The sequence below is a fragment of the Rhinolophus ferrumequinum genome, chromosome 5 (assembly GCF_004115265.2).
Source record: "Rhinolophus ferrumequinum isolate MPI-CBG mRhiFer1 chromosome 5, mRhiFer1_v1.p, whole genome shotgun sequence".
NCBI classification, from domain to species: Eukaryota; Metazoa; Chordata; class Mammalia; order Chiroptera; family Rhinolophidae; genus Rhinolophus; species Rhinolophus ferrumequinum.
The window spans coordinates 32,566,897-32,593,682 of NC_046288.1; the positions used below are offsets into that span (position 1 = coordinate 32,566,897).

The window sequence follows — 26,786 nt, forward strand, 5'->3', positions numbered from 1 at the left end:
ACATATATATTTATACATAACTAATCACTTATATTAATATTAATATAACTAATATTCTGCATATGAACATTCCAATACATAAAGTTTTTATAATCTGATTTTGTTCTTTGTTGTTCCTACTGACTCTTAGTCACTGTGCCTTGTTTCGTCATGGATTTTGTTATTTTTGTTGGCGAGCTCATGTCTGCTTTGAATTTACCTGTAGAAATTTTGTGAGAACTGGGCTGAGGGTACAATTGTCTAGGCTCAATGTAGTCCCGCAGGGATGATTTGTAACACTTCATCCAGATGCCAAAGGTTTCTACCAGTCCAGGACCACTTTCTAATTTCTCAGCTTAAAGTTCTGTTGTTTTTGTTGTTAAAATGCTTTTTTCTGGAAAGTACCATGAACTAAGAATTGCTGATTATGTAGTAAAATGCTACAGGGACGTAATTAGTCCTTGAATGGGAAAGATGCAGTAAAAGTGTTTGGCCAACCTGTTATGGGTAATATTATTTGGAAATGAAATGGTCATGCTACCTGGCAATAAGCTTAGAAAAACACCTTGAATATCATCATTTTCAGTCTTAAGTAATATCTACTCATTAGATTACTATATGCAAATACGTTTTACCTTTGTGTTGAGAGAGAGAGAGAGAGAGAGACAGAGAGAGAGAGAGAGAGAGAGAGAGAGAGAGAGAGAGAGAATAAGAGATTCCTGAGTAATGACTATAATTAAAATATGGAATATGGTGGAATAAAAAGAATGTTAATTGTATTCTACAAGATATGGAGACAACATTACTACATGGAGCAAATATCAACTTGAGAGGATGCAGAAGTCATGAAAACAGGTGCTTTCTTCTTAATTCATGCAACAAACACTAGAAACTATGTACCAAGATTACGAGGACCAAGTCTGCTTTATTCTCCATTGCATCCCCAGTGCCTAGCATGGCCGTAACAGATAATAGTTGTTGAATGAGTACCTACTGTGTGCCAGGAAGAGTACTAGGAGCAAGATCACATGACCCTTACCTTCAGTCTTATGGAGAAATCCTACTTCTTCAAAGTAATTAAGCTTGAATTTGCAATCAAACACCCTAATATCAAAGATGATAAAAATAACTAATTGGGCTCCTTACAATGATTACATTTGTACTTTTCTCCATTAATTGACTCCTATAACAACTCTGTGACGTAGGCAGGGTAAATACACTAGCCTCAGTTCACAGCTGAGATAATACTACTACTCAGCAGTTGTTGAAGGATTCTGTATTGCCAGCACTGTGTTAAGGGCTTTACATTTATTATCTCATTGAATCCCTCAATAACCATATAGGCAGATACTATTGTTTCCCCCAATTTCAGACTAGGAAATCAATGAAACTTAAAAACGTTTAAGTAACTGGGTCCAGGGGTGCATAATCATTAAGTGGCAGAGCGAGGATTCATCTCAGGTGGTGGGACTCCAGGGTTCTCCACTGTTTGCAGAGAAGACAGCTGAACACACCCATGTGAAGATGCTGGTTGCTGGGACTACCGTGTTTCCCCAAAAATAAGCCCCAGTTAAGATCGTCAGCCAGACGGATGCATTTAGTACGTTATGATGATGTTCCAGAAGAAGATGGCATGACTGTATTTGAATATAGATTGTTGTACACGAAAAAATAAGACATCCCCTGAAAATACACCCTAATGCGCCTTTTGGAGCAAAAATTAATATAAGACCTGGTCTTATTTTCGGGGAAACATGATAGTACCACTCAGGGCACTTTTAATACTATCCAGACATTTAACAGATTCCCAAAGGTGGAGCTAATTTATTCCCAGAGAGTCTGAAAATGAGAAGACATCTCTAAATGACTATGAAAATTTTCCGCCCCTCTAAAACATAAATAATTTTTGGACAGGAGAATGCTTTGCTACTATTTCCTCTGGAAGCAATGCTTAATATTCAAATCAGAAACACTCAAGTAGCAAGAAAAGTTAGCAAAACCAAAACTATCCTTATGCAATCCATATTTACATGGGCATCTGCCTACTAGGGCCACCTGGATGATACGTTCACTGCTGGAAGTGGGTCAAGGCAAGAGAATCAAATAACACAAGGGCAGGAATGGACTCTGGAAATCAGTTGGTGACTAGACACCAGTGTGAAGCCCACGACATACGGAGGCGGCGATGGCCAGGCAGTTCCAAGACCTCCAGGAAAACATTCTTTGCTAAAAGACCTTAGAAATCAGTCTAGTTCTTTCCCTCTTTCCAGTCTCCTTCTCTTGCTATCTTTCCTTCAACAAACTTTTTTTTGAAACGGTGGTGAGCAAAACAGACAAGGCCCAGCTTACGGTAAAGTTCAGTAGGCAAAAGATGAAAACGCCTTTCCAACAGATTAAAACGTAATTAAACCACGGACCTGGTCTTTCCCCTTTCCCTCGCCACGGTCCCCGCCCCCGGGCATCGGAGAAGGCTGGGGTGCAGTCAGGGCTGCGCAGGGACGAGTTCCCCGGGAAAAGCAGGGTTGCGCAGGCGGGAGCCTGAGCTGCCAACGCCCTGGCGAGTCTGGGCAGAGCACAGTTACGCGGTCTCCTAGCGACTCAAGAGACCGGAACACCCGCCACCGAAGCCCCAGCGGTCCCCAGGGAGCCAGAGCCACCTTAGCGGACAACAGGCGCTGTTTCGGCCCGGGGCGCTAACCCGGGGGCGGACAGGCATGAACTGCAGGCCTTGGTAAGCGCGCCACGCGGGGCGAGACATACTCCGCGGATACCGCGTGGGGGCGCCTGGACCACATTCTTGCTGGCCTGGGATGGGGGAGAAGGGGAAGGAAGGATGGCCAGTGGTCACAGACGGCTCGGCTGGAGGCCCTCCTGCCTTTCCTTCTCGAGATCCCTGCATCTGAATGGTTATAATATAAAATAAGGAGCACTCGACACTCCTCATCGCAAAGGACACTTTTTTCCCCTGTTATCCTTAAATCCCCCCAAGGGGGTTTTAGATTAATATACCCACTCCAGATGGGAAACTGATGGCCACAGCGTCCTCTGTGGAAACTGGTTTAGCCTACGACTCACCCTTCTCCAGGTTAGCCAACTGCATCCCTGAATCCCAAGTGAAGGGTCTGCTGCACCTGGAGCCCTTGGCCACCCAGCCGAAGGGCCACCCAGCCCGTGACTATAGCCAAGCTGAGCCCGTGTTTGGGGGAGTACTGGGTGGTCTGCTGCCATTTTGACTGTGTGGTGTCATAGGCACAGGGCAGGAACCCGAAGCTTTTGCCTTTGCTAATTCCTTCAGCTATTTATGAGAGTGGAATTTCGCTCTCTTGGAGCCTGTAAGATGTGGTGGTTAAGATTCCAAAGTCTAGAGTCAGAAAGGCTGGAGTTGAAGGCCAATTCTCCTCTTGCTTGCAAGGTGACCGTAGGCAAATTAGTTGCTTCTTCTGGACTCAGTTTTATTAACTGTAAAATGGGGACAATAGGAGGAATCCGCTTTATAGGATTGTTGTGAGGATTAACTGTCATAGCACATGTAAAGCAGTTACTGGCCCATGCTATGCACTGTATACATGTTAGCAATTATGAACTCTTTGGGAATCCCCTTTTTTTTTTCTCATTTTCAAACTTTTTGTTTTAAAACAATTATATATTCACAAGAAGTTGCCAAAATAGTGCAGAGGTCCCATGTACCCTTACTTCAGCTGCTTCCAGAGGTACCATCTTACATAACTAGAGTACATTACCAAAGCAGGAAATCCACAGTGGCACAATGTATTAATTAGACGATAGACCTTACTTGGATTTCACCAGTTTTTACTTGCATTTGTGTGTGTTTGTGTAGTTCTGTACAATTTTGTCATATGTATACAGCAAGATACAAAACTGTTTTCTCATCTCAAGGCGACCGCTTTGTGCTACCCCTTTATCATCACTCCTTTCCCCATTCCCAACCCTTGGCAACCACTAATTTGTTCTCCATTTCTTTAATTTTGTTCTTTTCAGGATGTTAGCTATCTATGGTAATATAATATACAACCTTTTGAGAATGGCTATTTTTCACTCAGCACAAAGCCGTTGAGATCCATCCAAGGTGTTGTGTCTATCAATAGCTTGTTCATTTTTATTGCTGAGTAGTATTCCATGGTATGCATGTGCCACAGTTTGTTCATCCATTTACCCGTTGAAGAACATTCAGGTTGTTTCTAGTTTTGGGCTTATAAAGCTGCTATGAAGATTTGTGTACAGGTTGTTGTGTGAACGTAAGTTTTCATTCTTTTAGGATAAATGCGCAATACTCTTGCAATTCTTAAAGTTGGAAATATCCATGTGTCTTATATTAGTGACTGTGAAAATAGTAAATGTTTAGAAAAGATGTTTTCAGTTTTATTTTCTGGGTCAAGCAAAATTTTCTCATGAACTTAACAAAATGCAGAGAGGTAACTTTATTAGTTAATGAGAGGCAAAGTGGGGTAGTTGGAAACTCTCCCTCTAGACGGGTTGCCTGGTCACCTCTCAGAACTCAGTTTCCTTCTTGAAAAGTGAGGAATGTGGACTAAATTTCTTTCAGGGTTTTTGCCATCTCTAACATTCTATGAGGCTTGAGCTCTCTGCCATACTTTTTGCCATTTTGAGTTGTATGTCTGTGCTTAAGCAAGACTGTTGGTTATTGGATTTGATTTTGTGAAGTGCTTGGATGTTTGAGTTAGTTGTAAATGTGTGGAAAATAAACTTTGTAAAGATATTTCATACTATGGAGGGTTACTTGCTAGTAGGTTATGCTGAATGGGTCATCAAATCGTAAGATTAGATGTAATTTCAACACCCCCACCACTTAGCTATTTGAGAGTGATTTGTTCATTGCAAAGAGGAACTATTTGTAAACTCATCTTTTTGTGTCCTTCCATCTAGATCTTCACACTAGAACTGGATTAGCCCTGCAAATACACACATGCATGCACAGCAAACAAGAGGTTCCTAGAACTCACAAGAAAAGAATGGGTATCAACCTGCAGTCTCTTAAAAATGCTTTGTGAATACAAGGAGTAGATTTGGTGTAACAAGCAATTATAGATAAAAGGGGCCTGGGAATGGAAGAGGCTTCAGGGAAAGACACCAATAAAATGGAAATATCTCACAGTGTGATGTATTAGGATAATGAGGGACCTGCCATTAAGATGCTCAGGTCCCAAATCCTGATCAGAAATGGCTGAATATATTAGATTATCCAGGAACTGGTGTCATTTTCCTTCCTATTTGTCCATCTGTCTCTTCCATATGATATTCATGCCCTAACTACTCAGTACGAACAGGGGTCTGATGGGTAAGGACACTGAGTGAGGCAGGCTGGGTATAGGGCAATAGGGAGAGGTGGAGACTGTGAATAAGAACATAAGACTTGTCTCAGGAGGGCAACCATTATGCCAATTTTGGCTCCATGGAAAGGTGGACCCAGAGCTCCTGATTTTCATTCCAGATTATGTATGTGAATATTTTTATATGGCAGAAACTCTAGTGTAGTGGTTAAGCATCTTTCTCCAGAGCCACAGTACCTGGATTAAAATCCCAGCTCTCCCACTTACTAGCTGTGGGACTTTTGACAATTTTTTAAAACATCTTTGTGCCTCAATTTCCTTATCTGAAAATGGGAATAATGGTAGTATCTACTTCATAGGATTGTTATGAGATTTAAATAAGTTAATACACGTGAAACACTTAGAATGGTGTCTGGTACATAGAAGGTTCTCAATATATGTTGACTATTATGATTCTTATTAAAACAGAAAGGGAACCAAATGACAGGTTTGTAGGCCCAAGTCAGCCCATGGACTGCCAGTTTTCAACCTTTGACCCTCTGAGTTTCAGGGGGAAACCGAGGCCCACAAAGATTACATGACGTGCCAAGGGCAGTCAACTAGTTAGGGGTGAGTTGTCACTGGCATCTAGGTTCTTCCCACTGAATTGTGTCCCTTTAAAGGACGAGAAGGAGGCCTGGGAGGGGCTGCCGCTTGTGAGTGCCCTTCACCAAGAGAATGGCTAGATGAGCTGTGGTGGCAGTAGTTGTAATAATGGAATAGATTTACACATAGTGACATGGGTGGATCTCGATAATATTGTGCTTAGTAAACAAGTAAGAAACAAGATAGCACCATTACTGTAAATTAAGAATACATGCACCCAAAAGGACAATATAGATATTATAAGGATGTGTACAAACAAAAGGGTACATTACAAATCCATTAGCATGGTTTTGCCTGTGCAGGGGACAGCAATGAGAGTGGGATATGAGAATAACATAGAATAGAGAAAGCAGGAGAGGGCCTTTGCTCAGACCAGTGATAGATAATGTCCCGTAAACCAGGAGTATGGTTAACTCATCCTCCTCTGTGTGAACCCTCTTCCTCCTCCTCTCCTCCTCCAAAAAGCTTCCTTACAACCTCCTCCCACCCCAGTCCTTTTCCAAATGATCGGGCATGTTGTCTTCCAGGTACAAGGAGAATCTGCCTTCTGAGTGTTTCATGAAGCCCAAGAACAGGCTGACGGTCCCCCGTTCCCTCAACAGCCAGCGGTGGATATTTGTCAGAAAGGGACTGGACGACTTCAGGAAAGGCTGCCCGCCTTGTGATGATCTGATCATTCAGGGCCCTCAGAAGCACTTTCTCCCCGAGATTTATCACAGAGCTCCCCGACCTGTGCTCCAAAAGAGGCAGAACAAGTTGCCCAAGGAAGCGGCCCTGTTTTCCAAGCTCTCGCTAGCCCAGCAGGCACGAAAGGCATTCCTGGAGGACACTGAAGCCCAGCTGAGCCCACACCCCTTGGCTGTCAACCTGAATCTGGAAGACATGCCTGTGGAGGTATCTCCTGTCCTAGGGTTGTGGGAGGGCCTTCACGGGGGCCTCGAAAAGAATTCTCCTTAGATCCCTGGGAAGTTTCCTGGAGGTCATGACAGGTTTATAAGAAGGAGAGGAAGAGGAATGTCTCCCTAGGGTGAGAATTCTCATGGCAGTTGGAGCAGTCTTCCTTCTCTGCCCCGAAGAAACATAATCGGCAGCAACATCCATCCATCTCCCTTTGCTTCCTAGGAGGCCACACAACTTAGTAAGGTGCAGCACACCAGAAACATTCGAATTCTTTTCCCCTGAAGTTCTACCAGTCTGCTTTGCCTGTGACTTTTTTGTGGGGGGAGTTGTTCAGTCTTAATTCTGTCACTTTAACATGTGATAAGTACTTACAAACTGGTGGGTAGAAATCATATGGGAACCTGAAAGGTCACAGGGAAAATTCAACAAATTGTCAGGCGTCGGTTGAGTCTCAGCTCCATCACGTCACCAAGGTCCCAGGCAACTTTTGACTTTCAGCTCCATAATCCTTAGCACATGTCTCTTGCTCTTGTATCTCAAAATGGCTTCTACCTCTCCAGGCATCAAGTTTGAAAGACATTTCAAACAAGAAGAGGGAAGGGGCAAAGTTTCAATGGTGCATGCTAGCCGACTTTGTCTTTTAATTAGGCAAATATAGTTGACCCTTGAGCAACGCGGGATTGAACTTCGCAGGTCCACTTAAACGGCTTTTGTTGTTGTTGTTGTTGTTGTGTGTGTGTATGTATGTTTTTCCAATAAACACAGCCAGCCCTTTCTATCTGTGGTTTTTGCATGGGCAGATTCAACCAACCACAGACGGAAAACAATATTTTCACATTCCCTACTGCAGATTCCCATCTGTGGATGGAAAATACTGTTTTCGATCTGCGGTTGGTTGAATCCGCAGATGCAAAGGGCTGACTATAGAGTCAAAAGTTAACATGGATTTGCGCCTGTACAGGGGTCAGCACCCGCCAACCCAGTGCCGTTCAAGGGTCAACTGTGATAGCTTTCCCAGTAAACAGTTCGTTCATCTGAACATTCCTAGCTGCTAGGCAATTAGAAACTTGAGTTTCTTGTTTGGACATTGTAACATTGAACACAATACAGAACAAAATTGTTAATTTGAGGAAAAAGAACAGAATGGACATTGGGCAGGGAACTAGCAGCGTCTGCTACCGCACCCACCCCACCTCTGCAGGTTGTTCCCCATACACTGAGCATGACAGTTGTTCAGAAAGGTGAACTCCTGTGCAAAACCCTCTAGCGGCCCCTTCTTATCAGAGTAAAGTCCTTGCCATTGTCTGAAAGGCCCTGCGTGTTCTGCTGTCCGCCTTTTTCTCTCCTCTGTTCCCCCTCCAACCTCACCACTTACTCCTCTGCTCTCATCTCGCTGCAGCCACTCTGGCCTTCTACCTGCTCTGTGAACATTACAAACATGTCCAATTCAGATCTCTATTCCTGGGTCTGGGGCACTTGCCCCAGATGTCTGCCTGGCTCACTTCCTCCCTTCCTTCAGATCTTTGCTCAAATATCTCCTAATTGGAGAGACCTGTGTAAAATAGTACTTCCCTTTCACTCTCATTCTCTGTCCTTACCGTGATGTATTTTGCATCGTCGCCCTTGTCACTACTGGGCTCCTCACTAGAATAAAAGCTCTACAAAGGCAGGGACTTTCTCTGTGCCTTGCACTATGTACCACCAATAGCTGGCATGCGGTAGATACTCGATACATTTTTATTTAGAATGAATGAATGATCAGTGGCAGAGAAGTCTACAGAAAGGACATCTGGAATTTCTAATCAATTATTTTCCACCTGGGGCTTTCCTGCACTGCCTCCTGCAGGCCAGAGCTTCTGAGTCTATGACAAACAGATTATTCCCACATACCCTCGGATGGCACATGGGATTTGTAACCTTTATTTCCCTATCTGACCTCCCAACTAGATATGTTAGCTGTTGTTCTGAGGCTGGGTCTCTTTTTATGGTGCTGTGATGGCCACTAGATTTAAATTCTACCCAGAAAAAGAACACTTCTTTTTGCATGGCCACAGCAAAAGGCCACAACCTAACTTTCATTCCAACTTGGGTTATGCACCTGTTCCTAAACCAGTCACTGTGACCTTCATTGGCCTGGCCTGCCTGCAGAGTGAGAATGCGGTCAGGCCAATTCAGTCCATGAGGACAGACAGTGGAAGGAGAGTTGGTTCTCCAGATAAAAACCTAGATACTGTCATACGTAAGAGGAAGAATGGATGCTGGACAGTCAAAAACCACAGAAATCCTTTAGAGGTACTGTGCTCAGTGGGGCAGCTGGGGACCGGGGTAGCCCCAGAAGCACTGTTTTGTCTAAAGGAGATGGAACTTCATTACAAAGGTTGCCTCCCTAATATCTAGGTGACAGAAGTTTACCCAGAGCACTCAGCACAGGACTTGCACAGGAACTGATGAACAGCAATGACCAACTAGAAAGGAAAAGCAAGGGGGCGAGCTGGTCTATTTCTGGCTTAGAACCAAGGGGCCCCATTTTTCAGCACATTTTTCTTTCCTCCAAAGCTGTTTTCTGTTTGAAGCTCTTATTAAAGGTGCTGGAAGTGCTGGATCCTGACAGAAAACTGGAAGACACCTGGACTTACAGTCAGGGCATCAAGAAAAGAACAAAGGAACCCATAAAACTTTTAAAAAAACGTTCCACCCAAGTCTACTTGGGACTGTAAGTATTATTCTTAACCGCTCGCTCATTCCTGTCGCCTGATGAAACATTCTAGGAGTTACCTTCTCAAAGCTCCTCATCTTTAGAATAATATAGAGACGCAAAAGTTAGAGACTAAGTTCTCGAGGAGGATGGAGAGGAGCCTTGAGTCCTGCTCTAAATAGTGCTTATTTCATAAATGGATGTGACTTATTCGGCAATGGAGCAAATGTTTGTGTCTACATGGCTGTAGGAGAGTTGTTGGAGAAGAGGAAAACTGCTGAAAACCTGATTAACTGCCCCATAATGGTTTTTTGAATTCTCTATGGCAGGAGTTCTTTTATTCAACATGACTGGGACCAGTAGTTGGTTGAATAACAAAAACAACAACAACAACAACAAAAATTAATACAGGGAATTATAAAAGGTGATATTTAAGTACTTAAAACATTTCATTTTACTCTAAAACCATAACTGTACATTCTCTGCTAGTTCTTTAATGTAAAGTCTTTTTTGAGTATGGGTCTGCTGCTTGGATTTCCAAGTCATCTTTTTTGCATAAGTCACAGTAATGCCACCTTCATTGAACCTTTCCAAAGCACTGAGCTTGATTTTCATAGAAACAACCCTCTTTTTTTTTTAACCACATCCTTGTTTTCCCAACTCATATAATATTTAATTAAAATTGTAAATGCAATGACAAGTATACTTGCATGAATCAATTTGGGATATGTTTTTGACTTTTGAAATTACATGACATCACTGGCAGGCACTGAAAAGTGTAGGTGAGCTAGAGAGAAGCCCATCCATAGCACCCAGACACTTAAGGAGGGCCCAGAACCACAGTCAGGGCGTTTGGAAGGGGCTATGTAAATCTTTGCTAGTCATATGAGTTACCTGCATGGAGGTGGATTGAGAGAGAATCCATGTTACTTAGGGTGAGACACAAAGTGACAGGAACTCCACTGCTGTGACACTTGAGACCCCTCAGTGTACCTTCTGGTAAATTTGGGGAGAACAAGTGGGCATGCTCATCTCAGCTCTGTTCTTCTTCCACTGGGACTCAAGATAACCCATGAGAAGCACAAGTTCTCCTCTGCTCCTCCCTTCTTGAGGGGAGACCCACGCTGGTCCACCCTGCTGGGGCCTGCATGAGACAGTCTGCCCATTTCTGGTTTTCAGTGAGCAAGTCCTTTTGCACCTAAACCCATGTCTTCCAACATGGCTGCTGTCAGCACTAAAGGTGACATTTTGGCTTTCATCTTTGCTCTTTGTATTATTTTTCAAGTTGCTGGAGACTCCAACACCATGGGTCAGTGTGGCCCTGTGAGCACCTTTGAGTTCTGGACCCTCAGCAAACCATTAGCTAATTATTATGGTGTGCGAATTTATCTCACTTTTTTAAAAGAAGCTGTTGAAGAGGGCTTAATGGAGGATGAAAGGCAGCTGCATTTGACATGATCAGATTTACATTTTGAAATGACCGTTTTGGCTGCAGTGTAGAGAATGCGTTAGGGAGTGGGGGTTGGTGGTCCTAAGGGAAGATGCAGAGACACCAGTGAGTAGTGGTGACCTTTTACAACAGTCCAGAGAAGAAAACAGTTAAAATTTACAAGGCTTATTAATGGGCTGGATTTTAAGAATGAGGGCGAGCGAGGCCAAGGATGTGTCCTTGTCAGGATTGTCTGAGATTTGGCAGACTCCCAAGCACGTAATTTGGGCTTTTGCCTGGCACATGTCTTAAGAAATGGTACTCACAATCTTAAAAATCAACTTACAGTGGTAAAATGCCATATAATTTTTAATTGTTATAACTAATCATGATTTGATTATCTTTATGATATTGATAACAGGAATGTAGTCTTTGAAAAATTAACATAACTCGAGTGAGCATGCAAGAAACTATTGGAAACAATGTGTTTATGATCTTTCCTCAAGACAGTGTTTGAAATCCACTTTGATTCATGGTGGCTCATATTGTAATTTCATGATCCCATTGTCTTTAGTCCCAAGAAGACTCCTGTGTCACATCCAAGCCGACTGCTTTATGAAGAGAAGCCAAGTGAAGTGGATTTGCTCCACGAAGAGGGTCCTTTTCCTTATGAAAATGTACGCAAAGAAGTTAGTGACTTCTGCAACTGGGCTGCTAGCATTGTAAGTTAGTAGTAATAATTACAACTTGCTTTGTAAAGTCAAGCTCCAAGTTACTTTTATGGAAAAGTAGGTTTTGAATGTAATCAAAGTCAAATAATCAAAGTCCTAAAGGAATCTTTATGACTCTCCCACCATTTATAATAGCAATGTTTCTTATAGGTAAAATTTCTGGAAAGGTTGCAAGTTTGCAGACCATTTGAATGTTTATTGTTTACATCTCATTGCTGTCGTTTCAAATTTTTTGAATAGCCAACTCTTCCCCCCACCCCAGGTTTGTTGAGACACAGTTGACATATTCCATTGTTTAAGTTATATAATGTAATGATGTGATACTCGCACATATTGCAAAATGATTATCACGATAGGGTGAGTTACTGCATCCATCACCTATTGAATTTTTGACCCTCAGCAAACCGTTGTGTGTGGGTGTGCGTGTGTGTGTGTTGAGAACGTTTAAGATCTACACCCCTGGCAACTTTCAAGTACACAATGCAGTGTTGTTAATTACGGTCATGCTGTTCATGGCGTCCCCGGACTGTATTCGTCTTGTAACCGGAGTTTGTTTGCATCCCTTGCCCAGCATCTTCTCATTCCCCCACCCTGTCCATATTTTCATTTTCCATTTCAATGTCAGGATCTTCTTTTCTCTCTTTCCTTCACTCCTCCAACTCATTTTTCTCAGTTATATTTATTGGGCAGGTATACTTGACTACAGCCTTTACCAAAGGTTTTTCTGACGTGAAGAGAGTTTTGACTCAGTTATCAAGGTCTTCCCTTGCCAGAACCTATTTAGTTAAACATTCCTGTTTCCACGTCCCGATACATGTCTAGATTCCCAACGCTTCTCCTGGATTTGAAACCACCTAGGATGTGTAAGCTCCCTCCCCCACTTTTTGAGTGTATTAGTTCTCATCAATGTATTCTTTAGGATTATTTCATTGGCAAGTGACAGAAATATAATTCAGACTGTATATGGGAGAAAAGGGAACCATCCAGAAGTTTTAGGAGCTGCAGGCACAGCTGGATCTCGATGCAAAAATGTTTTTAGGTGCACTCCCTATCTCTTGGATGCTCTCCTCTATATGACTCCATTGTCCACCAGTCTTTCCCCAAGAGATGACAAAAGTAGCCACTAAAATTTCCAAGCTTACATCCTATCAGATAGCAACCTAAGTGGGAAAACAAGCAACCCTTCCCACTAGGAAAAAGTTGGGGGCTCACTCTCCCTGGACTAACCTGGGTCACATGCCTTGTGCCCGATTTTCCACACTATAAGTGGGGAAATGGAATATGCTCATTAGTGGGTCAAGTCACGTGTCTAATCCTGAAGCAAAGAGGTGGTGGGCGTGTCCAGGCCGGCTGCAGCAGACTGACTGAGAGCCACAGTAGGAGGCTTCCTAGAGGGTGATTGGAGTAAAGATGCTGGTCAAGGCAGATGATGCCCACTCTGCCTGGTACTTGAACCACTGCTTGTCGTCCATGATCTGGCTGGAATGGATTACCTGAATCCCAGCTCTTCTACTTCTGCCTTTCCTACTGCTGAAGACTACTCTGTCTAGGCAGGAAGTTTAAGAAACTGGAGGATAATAATTTAGCTGCTCTGATGACCAGGCTTATTTTCAGTCCCTTATGACCGAGGTCCCGTCTTTACCTCAGTTATGCCACGTTGGTCCCTATCACATCGTCCTGTGGTGTTTTCTTTATAGCGCCAGCTGATACGTTCCTTCGATGCTGCTTATTTTTTACCTCATTGATTCTACTTGCTCTATTTCTACTTCATTATTATTTCAGCCCAGTGTTGACACTACTCCTCCCTTTATGCCCCTGACTATTTCATGACTCCTCTCCAGCCATGGTCAAGTGCCTCCCTGAGATTAAGGAAGAAAGCAAGGAGCATTTCACCATTTGCCTTTGACTCATGCAATGTAAAATATTCCAGGGAAGCTCGAACATTGATGAAGAGTTCATCCTGAAACAGTTTGAAATTGACTATCAGAGCAAACCACGCTGTGATGTGCTCCACACGATGAGACTCAGCCAGGTTCCTTTGGAACTAAAGAAGAGTGTGGGGCTCAATACACTTCAAGAGCCAGAATGTTTCCAGAAACTAGACCATGAGCGGAAACACCAGAAACTGCAGGTAATTGCAAAAGGGGAGAAGACCGAAAATCAAAGAAAATTAAGTTGTATTAAAATCTTAAATGTTCTTGAATTCTGGCATCAGCCTTTTTCAGTGGAATTCTTGAATTTTTTTGATGTTTAATAAATATTTGTTAAATGAATGAGTATTTAATACATATAACAATGTCAGTTATACAAACACGGCATGTCATTCAGCATTATTGTTAATATCTGAATAGTCATTATTATTCTCTCTATGTGTTTTATATGCTAATACCATCTCTTTATGCATTATATAGGTTGAAATTCTGATGGTGGGAATATATCATTGCAAGAGTGAAGTGCTGTAATTGTGATTGTGAATGCTATTCATTTTACATTGAAAGAATTCTTGAATTTTTAGTGGAGTCTTACTGACCACAAACCATCATTCTTAACCACATGCTTGCCTGATCATTAATAACTCAGTCAGTTTCCCAGTACCAATTTCCCGTGAAGACAGAAGAACAGGTGACAGAGAAGGGAAATAACATGCTATGTTCCAAAAGGAAATACTGTAGGCTCCTAAGTACTTTCCCTCTTTTTAACACATGTGTTACTGCATACATAACACATGTGTTACGTATATACATAAGTCCAATGTGCCAGTCCAACAATAGACTTAAATGCCTAAGTGGGAGCTGTTGAGGGTAGAGAGGGGGGAGAGTTCCTTTCTCTGAAAGTGAAAAACAATATATTATCTCTAATTACTCTGCCTTTTACACATAATCTTTGATATTATATTTCCAATATTTTGAACATATTAACTTTGTCCGTTACAATTGAACACAATCAACTGACCTATTTTTACATACATGATGTTTTCCGTTCTTGATTCTGTTGCATAAGGTTTATAAAAATTATGCATTCCATTACTAATATCAGCACTTTAAATTTTCCGTTTTTCCTTTCATCTTTCTAAAGGGTAAACTGCAAACTGGTGCTGGATAGGCAAATTATGTCCATCACACATGGGGCCTGAACCACTGCTTGTCCTGAATCTGGGTGGAATAAAATTGCTCAATTCCCTGTACTTACAAATAATTGCACAAACACTGCTTTATAAAACCACTGTTGTTATTGCCAAAATTGAACTTTTGACTAGCAGACGGAGGGTCACTAGGCAAAAGTTCAAAATATATTTCCACACGGTCCTCCTGCCTGAAGGACTTCCTTTAATGCTTCTTCTAGTGTAGATCTGCTGGTGATGAATTCTTTCAGCTTTTTTATAACTAAAAATATCCTTATTCTGCCTTTATTTTTAAAGATACTTTTGTGGGTATAGAATTCTAGGTTCACAGTGTTTGATTTGTTTGTTTTCAGAACTTTAAAGATGTTACTTCACTGCTTTCTTGGTTGTGCTGTTTCTGATGAGAAATCTTCTGTCATCTTTATCTTTGTTTTTCTGGATAGTTTTTTTTCTTTGGCTGCTTTTAACATGTTCTCTTTGTCACTGGTTTTGAGTAGTGTGGTTATTTTACACCTTGATGTACTCATATATTTCTTCATGTTTCTTGTGCTTGGGGATTGCTGAGCCTCTTCAACCACGGGTTTATAGTTTTCATCCCATTTGGAAAAATTTTGACCATTATTTTTTCAAAAAAATTTTTTTTATTCCTCTGCAACCCTCCCAGGACTCTAACAACATGTGATTAAGAGCTGTGTGACATTGTCTTACAGCTCACTGCTGCTCTATTCAGTTTTTATTCTCTTTTCTCCCTGTTTCTATTGCTATGTCTTAAAATTCTCTAAATTTTTCCCCCCTGAAATGTCTAATGTAATGTTAATCCCATCCAGTGTATTTTTCATCTTATACTTCATAATTTTCATCTTGAGAAGTTTGACTTGGTTTATATATATATTTTCCATGTCTCAACTTAATCTTTTGAACATATGGGATACAGTTATAATACCTGTTTTTGATGTTCTTGTCTGCTGATTCTAATATCTGTATATACTCCGTGCGTGTTTCTATTAATTGATATTTCTCCTCATTGTGGATCATATTTTCTTGCCTTTCTACATGTCTGGTGATTTTTGAGTAGATGCCAGGCATGGTGATTTTACCTTATTAGTTGCTGGGTATTTTTGTATTCCTATAAACAGGAGTTTTGTTCTGAGATGTACTTAAAGTTACTTGGAAAGGTTTGATCCTTGTTGGGTCTTGTTTCTAAGACCTGTTGGGAAGGACCAAAGGAATATTCAATCTCGGGGTGATTACCTACTGCTGAGTCAAGACCGTTCTGTGTATTCTCCCCAGTGACTCTTTAGGTTTCCCAGGAGGGAATGAGCCCTGGTCCTGGCCCTGTGTGCATGCCAGGCACTGTTCTTGTAATCCTTTTGGTTGGTTCTTTCCCAGGTAGTTTCCTCCCACTCATCCACAGAGGAAGACTAAACGTGTGGTGTTCTCTCTCTGTGTAGCCCCCTTCTTCCTGTTTCTCTGAGCTGCAAACTTCCGCTGCCTTGGTCTTCCTGGACTCTTAGCTCTGTCCTCAACTCAGTCCACTGGGCTCCTCCCTGTGCTGGGACATGGCAACTCCCTCAAGACACTGAGCTGGAACAATTGTGGGGCTTACCTTGTTTGTTTCTTGTCTCTCAGGGATCACTATCCTTTGTTATTTGATGTACAATGTCTCACAAACCATCATTTCATATATATAGCTGTATATATTCCACATATATATATGTGTTTTTCTGTTTTTTGGTTGTTGCAGGTGGGAGGGAAAATCTGGTCCCTGTTCCAGAAGTGGAAGTCCCCATCTTTGTTTTTCTTTTTACCCTTCGTACTCTCAGGCCTGCTACCCTCTGCTCTTTGCTGTTCTTTAAAACTCCGAACTTTCACATTTCCCATTACCTTTGCTCACAATATTCTCTCTGCCTGAAGTGCCCCTCTTCCCATGTCTACATGCTTACATCTTCCTTTAGACACTGGTCATATGCCAATTTTTACATGGATTTTCTCCAGGTCTTTAGGTTGACATTAATTTATTCTTAGTTCTAATCTCTCACAACCATCTATATGTCTATTGTAACATATTCTCTGTATATTCATTCTTTCATTTGTTTAGACATTCATTCAACAAACATTTCTGAGCATCTACTACTATGTGCCAAAAAGTGCTGGGAGCAAACAAAGGACTGTTTTCTGCACTTAAGGAAAGTCTAGTAGGATCAACAAGTAAATGATGAACTATAATGAAATGATATCATGGGTTGTACATAGGACATAGGAGGAAGTAATTAATTTCTACCAAGTATGAAGTGAGATTAGGGACACAGTTAAGGCATCACAGAAGAAATTATATTTGTACTGAGTCTTGAAAGAACACCAGTTACCCAACAACATAATATATGTCAGAACTCAAGTTCTTCAGTAGAGCAGTGGTGTAATTTCCATTCCTCCCCCTACCTTTCTTTTTATTCTCTTTGCTTCCTTCCTTCCTTTAATTTAGTGGTTCTCAACCACGGACAACTTAGCCCTCCTCCCCTCCCACCCACCCAGGGATATTTGACAATGTCTGGAGATGACTTTTTTTTTTCAAACATATCACAACTAAGCATTTATTATACTGTTTAAGAAGGGAAGCAATTGCAAGGTATTTCAGAAGCTGTATCTTTTTAAAAATTGTAGTATATGCTCATAGACTATAGACAGTGTTTTAAAATATATAATCTCTCCAAAGAAAATGTTCAGCTAAAGATAAGATAGCTAACTCTTAATGTAAGTAAAATGTTACAAGATACTAAAATTAATCATCAGATTTTTCACAATACAATGCACAGAAATTTGCAAACTTCCTGTACAGAACAATATAATCTTTACTTTTGCGCAAGGCATTCAATAGCATGTCCGTAATCTTCCACAAGCTCCTGAAAGCTTTCTTCCAACTGTTCGTGTTGCATGCCTATTTCTATTTGGTTCATCTGGTTTTTCAGTTCTTCTTGTCTGAGACAGTTTCTCATTTTAGCAAGATCTCTCTGCTTTTTTCGTATATAGGCTAATTATTCTTTTAATATCCAGTCTATAGCTTCTGTATTGTTCGACATCACTCATGTCAGTTACCAGTAGTCAAAGAATTTCATAAATTTGTTGCTTATTTATTTTGAACTTTTGTTATGTATCTATTGCCATATCTTCATTGAATCCTTGCATTAACTTTTCCTGGGAAAAAAGAGGGCAAATCTTGACAAAGCTTCACAAGCACAAAGTCTCTTAATTTCACATAGCGTTTGGATGGATCTTCCTCTGTAATACTAATAACAGAAGGAGATGCAATGTAGTATCTATGAAGCGTTTCAAGAAGTTGAGCACCAGGGCCTTGATCTAGAAATAAAGTCAATATCAGCATCTGACTTACACATGGCTGGGTTTTGTCTGAGTACACAGTAATTATAGCCTGTCATGTAACCTACGGTCACAAGAGCATAGCTCCATCCTTATTATACTTCTCAAGTACGAGAAAGTAGTGCCATCTTTCATCATCCATGGCAATAAAGCTAGCAGTTTCAATAAACCACATTAAAAGGTCTGAAGCCTTTCATGATATTCTTGAATGCCTCATGTCACGTCAGCCTTGTTTATATGAAAGGTAAAGTTTTCGCCCCCTGTTAGGTTTAGAAGCGAGTATGTATGGAGTAAGGTTCCAAATGGCTTGAAATCAACTTCTTTTTGCAGCAAAGAAAGAAAATCATTTGTGTTTGTGCAAAATCCAGGTAGAATGACCGTGTTTCCCCAAAAATAAGACCTAGCCGGACCATCAGCTCTAATGCGTCTTTTGGAGCAAAAATTAATATAAGACCCAGTATTATATTATATTATATTACATTATATTATATTATACCTGGTATATATTATATTATATTATATTATGTTATGTTACGTTATGTTATTTTAATATAAGACCATGTCTTATATTAATTTTTGCTCCAAAAGACGCATTAGAACTGATGGTCCAGCTAGGTCTTATTTTCGGGGAAACATGGGATTTGTCTAATTTTGCCCTCGACATCATCTTCCTCTACACAGTCAAAGGTCTCATCAGCTTTCAATGTATATTTAACGCGGAACATTGTTAACAGGCTACAAGCAATATAGTATAACAGAATCTTCAGATCCTTATAACCAAAAGCAGTTTCATCATCCCCAGAGAGTTGATGTGTCTATTCAGGAAAGAAAGTTCTAATGCTATTCTCAAGATCTTCAGGAAAACGAACTAATTTTAGTTCAGTTGCTGTGTTGGTATTACAGTTGTACTCTGCCAGTTTCTTCTCTACTGTACTCTTGTATTCAACCAAAAATTTATCCATAGCACCAAATCCCGCCATTTCTGAGCTGTGAATACCTGCGGCCCAGGAAGGACAATGGAGATGACATTTTTGGTTGTTACAACTTGGTGCTACTGGCATCTAGTGGGTAGAGGCTAGAAATGCTGCTAAAATCCTACAATGCATAGGACAGTCCCCCCAACAAAGAAGTATCCAGCTCAAAATGTCCATAATGCCGAAGTTAAGGATCCTGACATCAATTCAACAAATATTTATGGAGCACCTATTGTGCCCTAGGTGTTGTTCTTGATGCCTGGAGGAGGTAACAGAGGGCAATCTCACAAGCTTATATTTTAGAGGGTGAGAGGAGAGACAAACAACAGAAAAGTATATAGCATATGAAATAGTGGTGAGTGCTATTAAGAAAAACGAGGGAGGGAAAGAAGACAAAGATTATTGTGAGGGGATTACAATTTTTAAATTGGGTGGTCGGGAAAGATGCTACTGAGAAGATGACATGAAATAGGTAAGATGACAAAGTACCCTCATGTGGGTATATTGAGGAACAGCATTATGGCAGAGGGAACAGTGAATGCATAGGCTCCGAGTCAGAAACATGATGAATGTGCTCTAGAAATAGCAAGGAGGTCAGTATGTTTGGAATGGAGGGATCACAATGTTGAATCCAGCTCTTAGAAGGGATTTCCATCCCTTCTGCTGTGTCCCATCCTCTTGGTTTCAAATAGGTGTATTTAGCTTGACACTAGAAAGCCCTCACACATTCCACTTCATAGTTTAAACATCATTGAGAAGGCAGAAGGGCAGTATCTTTGTGTTTTGTGTTTCTTTGTCCAATCCAAGGATTAGGCCCTCCTTTGTAATGAGACAATGTGTGGGTATTGCATCCATAGTATCGGGGCTATGAACCAACAGATGCACTACTGAAGAATGGGAGAAACAAAGGAATGACATCTATTTTTCCTCCTCTCTCTCTCTTCCAATTAAAGAAGCAAGAGACTGTGACGGATATCATTTTGATCAGAAGTAGTGTAGCATTTACAAGGCTGAGCACAGTGCTGGGCTCATAATAAGGCTAATAACTTATCCTTTTGGTTGACTTAGTATTGTTTAAGATTATTACTCTTCGGTGAAACATGTAATTTTTACATGAATTCTAGCTGCTTTACATAATTCTCTCTTTTAATCTTCCCAACAACCCTATGAGGTAGATACTATTGTCTTATTTTACAGATGAAGAATTTAAGTAACGTGCCCATGACTCATAGCTCCTAAGTGAGGGAGGCTGGACTTGAACCCAGGTCTGTCTAAATCCAAAGACCATGCTTAACCACCACATTATTTTCTCAGTCATGAACTTTCACATTACCTTTATAAATCAAGGCGTACTGAAACTTCACATATAATGATACATAATACTTTGGCAAGGATCAATCATAAATTCAAAATAAATTATACTTTCATAAGCTAAATCTTAGATTTATTGAAATGACAAACCAAAAAAATAAATCTAATGAAGTTGGGAATTATGTTATTTTCTATAGAATCCTTATAAACCAAAGTGGGTGAAGATGAGGTACGGAGCATGGTATCTGAACACCAAGTTGTGGAAAAAGCAAAGAGCAGATGAACCTTTGGTTGACCCCAAGGTCTCACGTAAAGCTCAAGAGGAGAATTTTAAAAAGGAGTTGCAGGAACAGGTATGTGTATATGCTGAGATTTGATCATCCTGAGCTAAAGATTATCGTAGTGTAACTGCCACCTCATATTGAAGCCAGAGTCTCTGGAATAATAGAGGCTCCTAAAAGTCATACACCTCGCATATTGAATCCAGCAAAAACCAATTGAATCCAGAAAAAGCCAAGTCATTAAGTGAGGAAAGTGTAATAAGCAAGACTTCAAATCTCCTGGCTTCATGGTCGACATAGTGTCTCCCAAAATGGGGCAACCACTCATTGTACTCTTACCACTCTTGGTTCCATGGATAAATTGGCTGTCCCAAAACTGCTGTCATCTGTTAGGACCACCTCAGTACTCAGAATGAATACAATGTCATGGATTCTCCTTGATTAATTAACTGTAAAGCTTGTTTTTGTTGTTGTTGTTTTGTTTTTAACAGCAATGGATGAATGTTAAAGAATTTCAAAATTGCAATCAGGAAACTTCTTTTATGCAATTCAGCAGAGTTGCAGGATCTTTCTGGGAGGAAAGGGACAAAGGTTAAGCAGTGGCTGATATCACAGAGCAGCAGACACACAACAAGGTTGTGCTCTGATTCTACTGCAAATAAATTCTGCGCCTGCTGTCTCTTGTACAAGTATCTAATGAAGAGAAGTTCTTTATTGTAGTCCTGAAAACTTGGAAATATTGATGCAATACTTGCGCAGGACTCTGACGAGAATATTTGTGAAACTCTTCTCTTTTTCAACAGGTCTAGCAATTCTCTCAGACCTCAGTGTGAAAACACTTCAAAAAAGTAAAATGCTGTACAAATCTGGCTACTCATTCATTCAGAAATCACTCATCAACTGCCTCCTTTAGATTAAAGGAAAGATGGTCATTTTTATCTTTTCTAGTACTGGGTATGAAATTCTAATTTTCAGATGTCAGACATGACATGAATTTGTGAACATAGGAAGCTTATATATAAGCTGAAAAATAATGTAAATAATATTCAGCAGCCTTTCTTCGCGTATGGTTTGAGGAGATGCCTATCTAAATTTATGTGAATTTAATACGTAATCTAAAACTATTCCAGTTGCACTTTTAAAAAATAACAAAATCTTCTCAATTAAATATTTAGAAGCAAAAGCAGTTGCAAAACTTTTCTTTTAAGGTGTCTAGAAGCTCTCATTGTAGAAACATATTTTTAAAGAATAATTCCTAAAGACTTAAATAATTTTCCCAAAACATTTCATTTTGACAGCAAAAGCTAGTAAAGATATTTGCCAAAATGGTTATGGTTAGCTCATGAAAAAGAAGTAACATTTAAATTTTGGGAATATGGTTGATAGCACTATCACAATAATATCAGGAAGTTTCTCAGGAAGTTTAGACACAGGAAGGATTCAAATCAATGGAGTTGTTCCATGATTTTTATAAATCACACTTTTAGAGTACCTGAAGATTGATTTACCTGTGGGCTTTGGGTGGTGCCACTTGGCTCTGGCATCCCAATTCACAAGACAGAGGCACAATGGTGTGCTGGTAAGGGAAAGTCACAGTGATGACATGACTGTCTTGCTGGGGACACATGAGTTTTGGACTGTTCTTGATTGAGTTCCTTTGGAAGGTGAAATAAAGAACTGAATTGCAATGATATAAAATTATACCTCCAATTTTAAAATTCAAATAAATGAAAGGAAAAAAAAAAACCAAACGAGTGCATGAATACGCCAAAGGTACTGGGGCTGGATCACGTCTTTTTTGATTATCATGCCCTTTAGAGTTAAGATCTACTAATTGTGGATATATTGTTGAGTAGGGAAAACACTCCTGTTTCTTCCTCTACTACTCTCAATTCTGGTCACTGAATGTGTCAGGGGATTTTTTTATCCCCACGCCAAGATTACCATTTTATTATAAAAGGATACATTTAGGAGCAGCCAGATGGAAGAGATATATAGGGCAAGGTATGTAGGAAGGGACATGTATGGAGCTTCTGTGCCCTCTGTCGTTGCACCACACTCCTACAACCTCCACAGGTTTACCAACCTGGAAGCTCTCTGAACCTCATCCATTGGGGTTTTTACAGAGGCTTCATTACATAGACATGATTGATTAAACCATTGGCCATTGGTGATTAACTCAACCTCCAGCTCTTCTATCCTCCCTGGAGGTTTGCTGGAGGAGCTGAAAGTGGCAATCTTCTCATCACGTGGTTGGTTCCTCTGGCAACCAGTCCCCACGGAGTGACTATCTGAGTGTTTTCCCCAAATCACCTCATCACATAAACTCCTTTGTACTTGAAAGGTTTCTGTTATAAATAACAAAAGACTTTTTTCACCATTGTGGCTTTTATCTAAATTCAAGGGTTCTAGGAGCTCTGTACCAGGATCAGGAAGAAGGGCAAATATATATTTCGTATTATAAAGCATAGTATCAAAATTATTAATCTTAAATTGGTTAGATTCCAGACATTCTAGGTCAATAATTGTTGAATTGCTAAAATGTATGGCTTATCCTTAATTATAAGGGTTAGAAAAAGGGAAGGGAAGGAGAGAAAATTTTACATCTTTTGAAAGCCTTTATCTTTGTCAACTTGTGAGTGACACGCATATTCCCAAATGAGGAAGTGGTTTAAAATGAGGTAATTTATGAAGAGCCAAATGCTTTTAATTGAAATCAAGCTTCTGACTGTTGTGTTTGTGGACCCTCTTTTAGGAGTTACTTGCAGACCTTCAAGGAACAGTTGCCTTTAAAGATTTCGTTCTAAGCAGGGGCTACAACATGCCAAGTGTAAGTAAAGGTCATTCCCAGAAGACCCTCTGAGGGGTCAACAGTTGTTGATGGGAAGGGTTCAGCCCCCTGACAAAATCAAAACACTTCTCTTACAGGCACACACCAGCACTCAGGTCCCTGGAAGAAAGGGCATGCTTTTCCCCAGACAGGGGCCCAGAGATAGGATCTGGCATTTGGTTCTGTTTATTCTGCCTGTTTGGTTTCCGCTGCGTCAGAGGTGCTGTCTCTCTGCCGATGCACCTGCCTTGTTTGGGCTTGGCCTTAAGGAGACCAGAGTGAAAGGGATCTGTGTACAGGGCATGTGCCTTGCAAACTGTGCTACTAAAACACTCTGAATTCTCTAGGAAGTATTTAAGTCTCCTCTACTTCCACATCTAGGTACAAAGAACTGTGGCTTGGGTCAGGACAAAATGGAGCAGGGATTCACAATATCATCATTGTACTATGGGTAGGCCTCATGTAGAAACAGACGAGGGCAAAAGTTCACTTCCTGGGGGGGGACCTACCAGTGTCTTCTCTTCTTCTCACTTTCTCTTTCCTCCTTCTAGTTGCCCCTCCCTTAACTTTTGAAGCTGCCTCCCACATGGAATGTCCCTCCCCCGTCCCAAGCCCACATGTAATAGGGGTGGGGTGGCAGGATGGCATAGCAAACCACTTAGCAGGAAGTTCTGCACCCAAACCAGCCCTGTCACCACAGCAGGAAGCCAGCTAGGCATGGGGCCAAAGTCGTAGCTAATAATAAGTCATGTGCTCAGCCAGTGTCCTCTGTGTATACATCTCTTGGCATCTTCAGGAGGCCACACAGCCAAGATGGGCAAAGTTCTTGGAAATGGGATACTGGGTTTCTTTTTTTCCAAGGGTGATACAACTAACAATAGCTTATACTTACTGGCAAATAAATATGTTGACCAAGCTCAGATTCAAACTGCTTTCAAAGTTAAATTAGGCAAGGTGAGGGGAAGACTAGAGTATGAAGTAGAGATGGGGCTAAAAAACTCCATTGCATAACTGGGGTGAAATTTCTCCCTTAGCTTTGAGCATCAATAATAGGCTTGCTGCATATATTTAATATATTTATATACATTTATGTACTTATAGTAACTATCTATATATAAGGGTCAGTATATTTATATGTATAATATATGAAATATGCTATTTTTATATGATTACATAATTGGGTATATGACATATATCTATATATGTAAATATATATGGGTGTATATATATCCTCTTGCAATGTACATATATATTTATATGTATATATGTGTGTGTGTGTGTGTACACACACACACACACACACACATAATGCTTATTTGGTCTTGATGTTATAATGATTCATAGTTCTATCTTAATGTTTTTGGTGGCAAAACACTTTTTTTCTTCATTTTGATTTGACTCCTGTTGATTTAACCCATTCCGTTGAAGAACACTGAACTCAATTTTGGGCAAAAGGAAGCATGCATGACACACTGGCTATACTCTTTTAGCTGCATTAACTAAAGAAAGATGGTATCATCTGAGTCCTCTGAGAAGACCTGCCACTCAAAGCCTTTTATTCTTACATCCTATATTCTCTGTTTTATCAATAAAATTTCAACTAAAAGAGAGGAAGGAATCTATTACAGTAAATCATACACATATATATACTGGGGGTGCCAAAAAAATGTCTACAAGTGGACACTTTGGTCAACGTTGCTCAAGCAGTAGTTCACCATAATTAGAAGTGTCTGGAAGCTGATGGTAACCACTTTGAGCACCTCTTGTAATTGCAGAAGTCAAACGTGACTTCTATTCATTTTTTGTTATTGGTGTATATTAAGTATTACAATTTTAATACAGTTTTCCTTTCTTAAAATGTGTATACATTTTTTGGCATCCTCTGTATGCATACACACACACACAAACACACACACACACTATATATATATATATATATATATATATATATATATATATATATATATATGTATATATACTGTGATTACTTATTTTAACATTAATTTTAAAAATAAAATTAAAAATTTTAAACATTCATTCTTTTTTTACCTCCATAATGTCTGTGTACACTGTGTATATACACATTCACTTGTGTTACATGAACATAAGTACTTATATACACATTCCAGTATCTGCTGCTGGATTATCTACTCCATGTATAACCCATCACTTTGTTCCATCTGCTACACAGATGGGAGCCAGGTCTTTAATAGCAGGGATGAGGAGTACAAGGAGCTGGGCTGGACTGAACTTGGGCCCAGAACCCAAGTATGAAACAGATCTAGGTATTTCTGATATTGTCAACTACCTTCCAAAGTCCAACATCTCTCATGGACTAATTATCAACATGAGATTTTGAGTACTAAGAGGATATATATGTCAGAGTGTGAGATTGTCAATTTGGGTATGATAGTTGTTGTGGGCAGGACTATACAGTTTTTGTTTGCCAATCTAATGAAATTTCTCTCTCTCTCTCTCTCTCTCTCTCTCTCTTTTAGTTCCTTGAGAAGATGTACATCAGGAAAAAAATGTAACTGTGAGTGTAAGGCTCCTATAAAATACCTCAGCATAGAAGAGTTTGGGAAGATGATCAGACATATTTTATTTACTCTGTAGTACTTAGGCATTTCTCTGTCTCATTAAACATTAAACAAAATTTATGATGAGTGTACCACGATGGGTGTACAACTTTGACTTGGCAACATTCATAAACTTTATACCTAATACTTACAAATATTTCACAATGGCCTCTGCTTCAGTTAATCAATGTTTTATATATTTTATCAACTATGAGATCAATATTCACATATAGTCTTCTCACATTTTTGTAGCATTGTCAAGTTACATAGGTATAGCAACTATTTGTAAAAATAAATAAAACCATAATTAAAAGCAGAATTACTCTATTGCACTTTCCCCGAATATTATTTTTCCTTTATTCTTTCTTTAGAATATAATTTCCTTTCATTTTGAATTAAGCTTACTCAGATTTCCTCCACTCCCTTTTTAGGCATTTTAGTCTTAATAATAAATGTGTACCTATAACATAAGGTCATAGGTCATAAAGTATAATGGAAACTCAAGGTGACATATTTTTTAAATTAATTTTTAAAATTTTTTTAAATGTTAATGCTCATGTTAGTAAAATCAGAAAATATGGATTAATGAAAAGAATGTATAAAATAAAAATAATCACTATACAGTCA

The 26,786-nt window shown here is 40.0% G+C and overlaps 1 protein-coding gene and 1 pseudogene across 1 annotated transcript; one reads left to right on the forward strand and one right to left on the reverse strand.

The window, feature by feature from the left end:
* The first annotated feature begins 2,497 nt into the window (after positions 1-2,497).
* On the forward strand, positions 2,498-26,786 carry FAM47E (family with sequence similarity 47 member E). The gene is given in 9 exon segments (XM_033106285.1): positions 2,498-2,710; positions 6,461-6,827; positions 9,407-9,546; positions 11,532-11,679; positions 13,619-13,819; positions 20,667-20,822; positions 23,506-23,580; positions 26,079-26,099; positions 26,101-26,786. Coding segments are annotated over 9 exon segments (1,221 nt in total). The 5' UTR covers positions 2,498-2,693; the 3' UTR covers positions 26,197-26,786.
* LOC117022295 (histone acetyltransferase type B catalytic subunit-like) lies at positions 17,659-19,164 on the reverse strand (annotated as a pseudogene).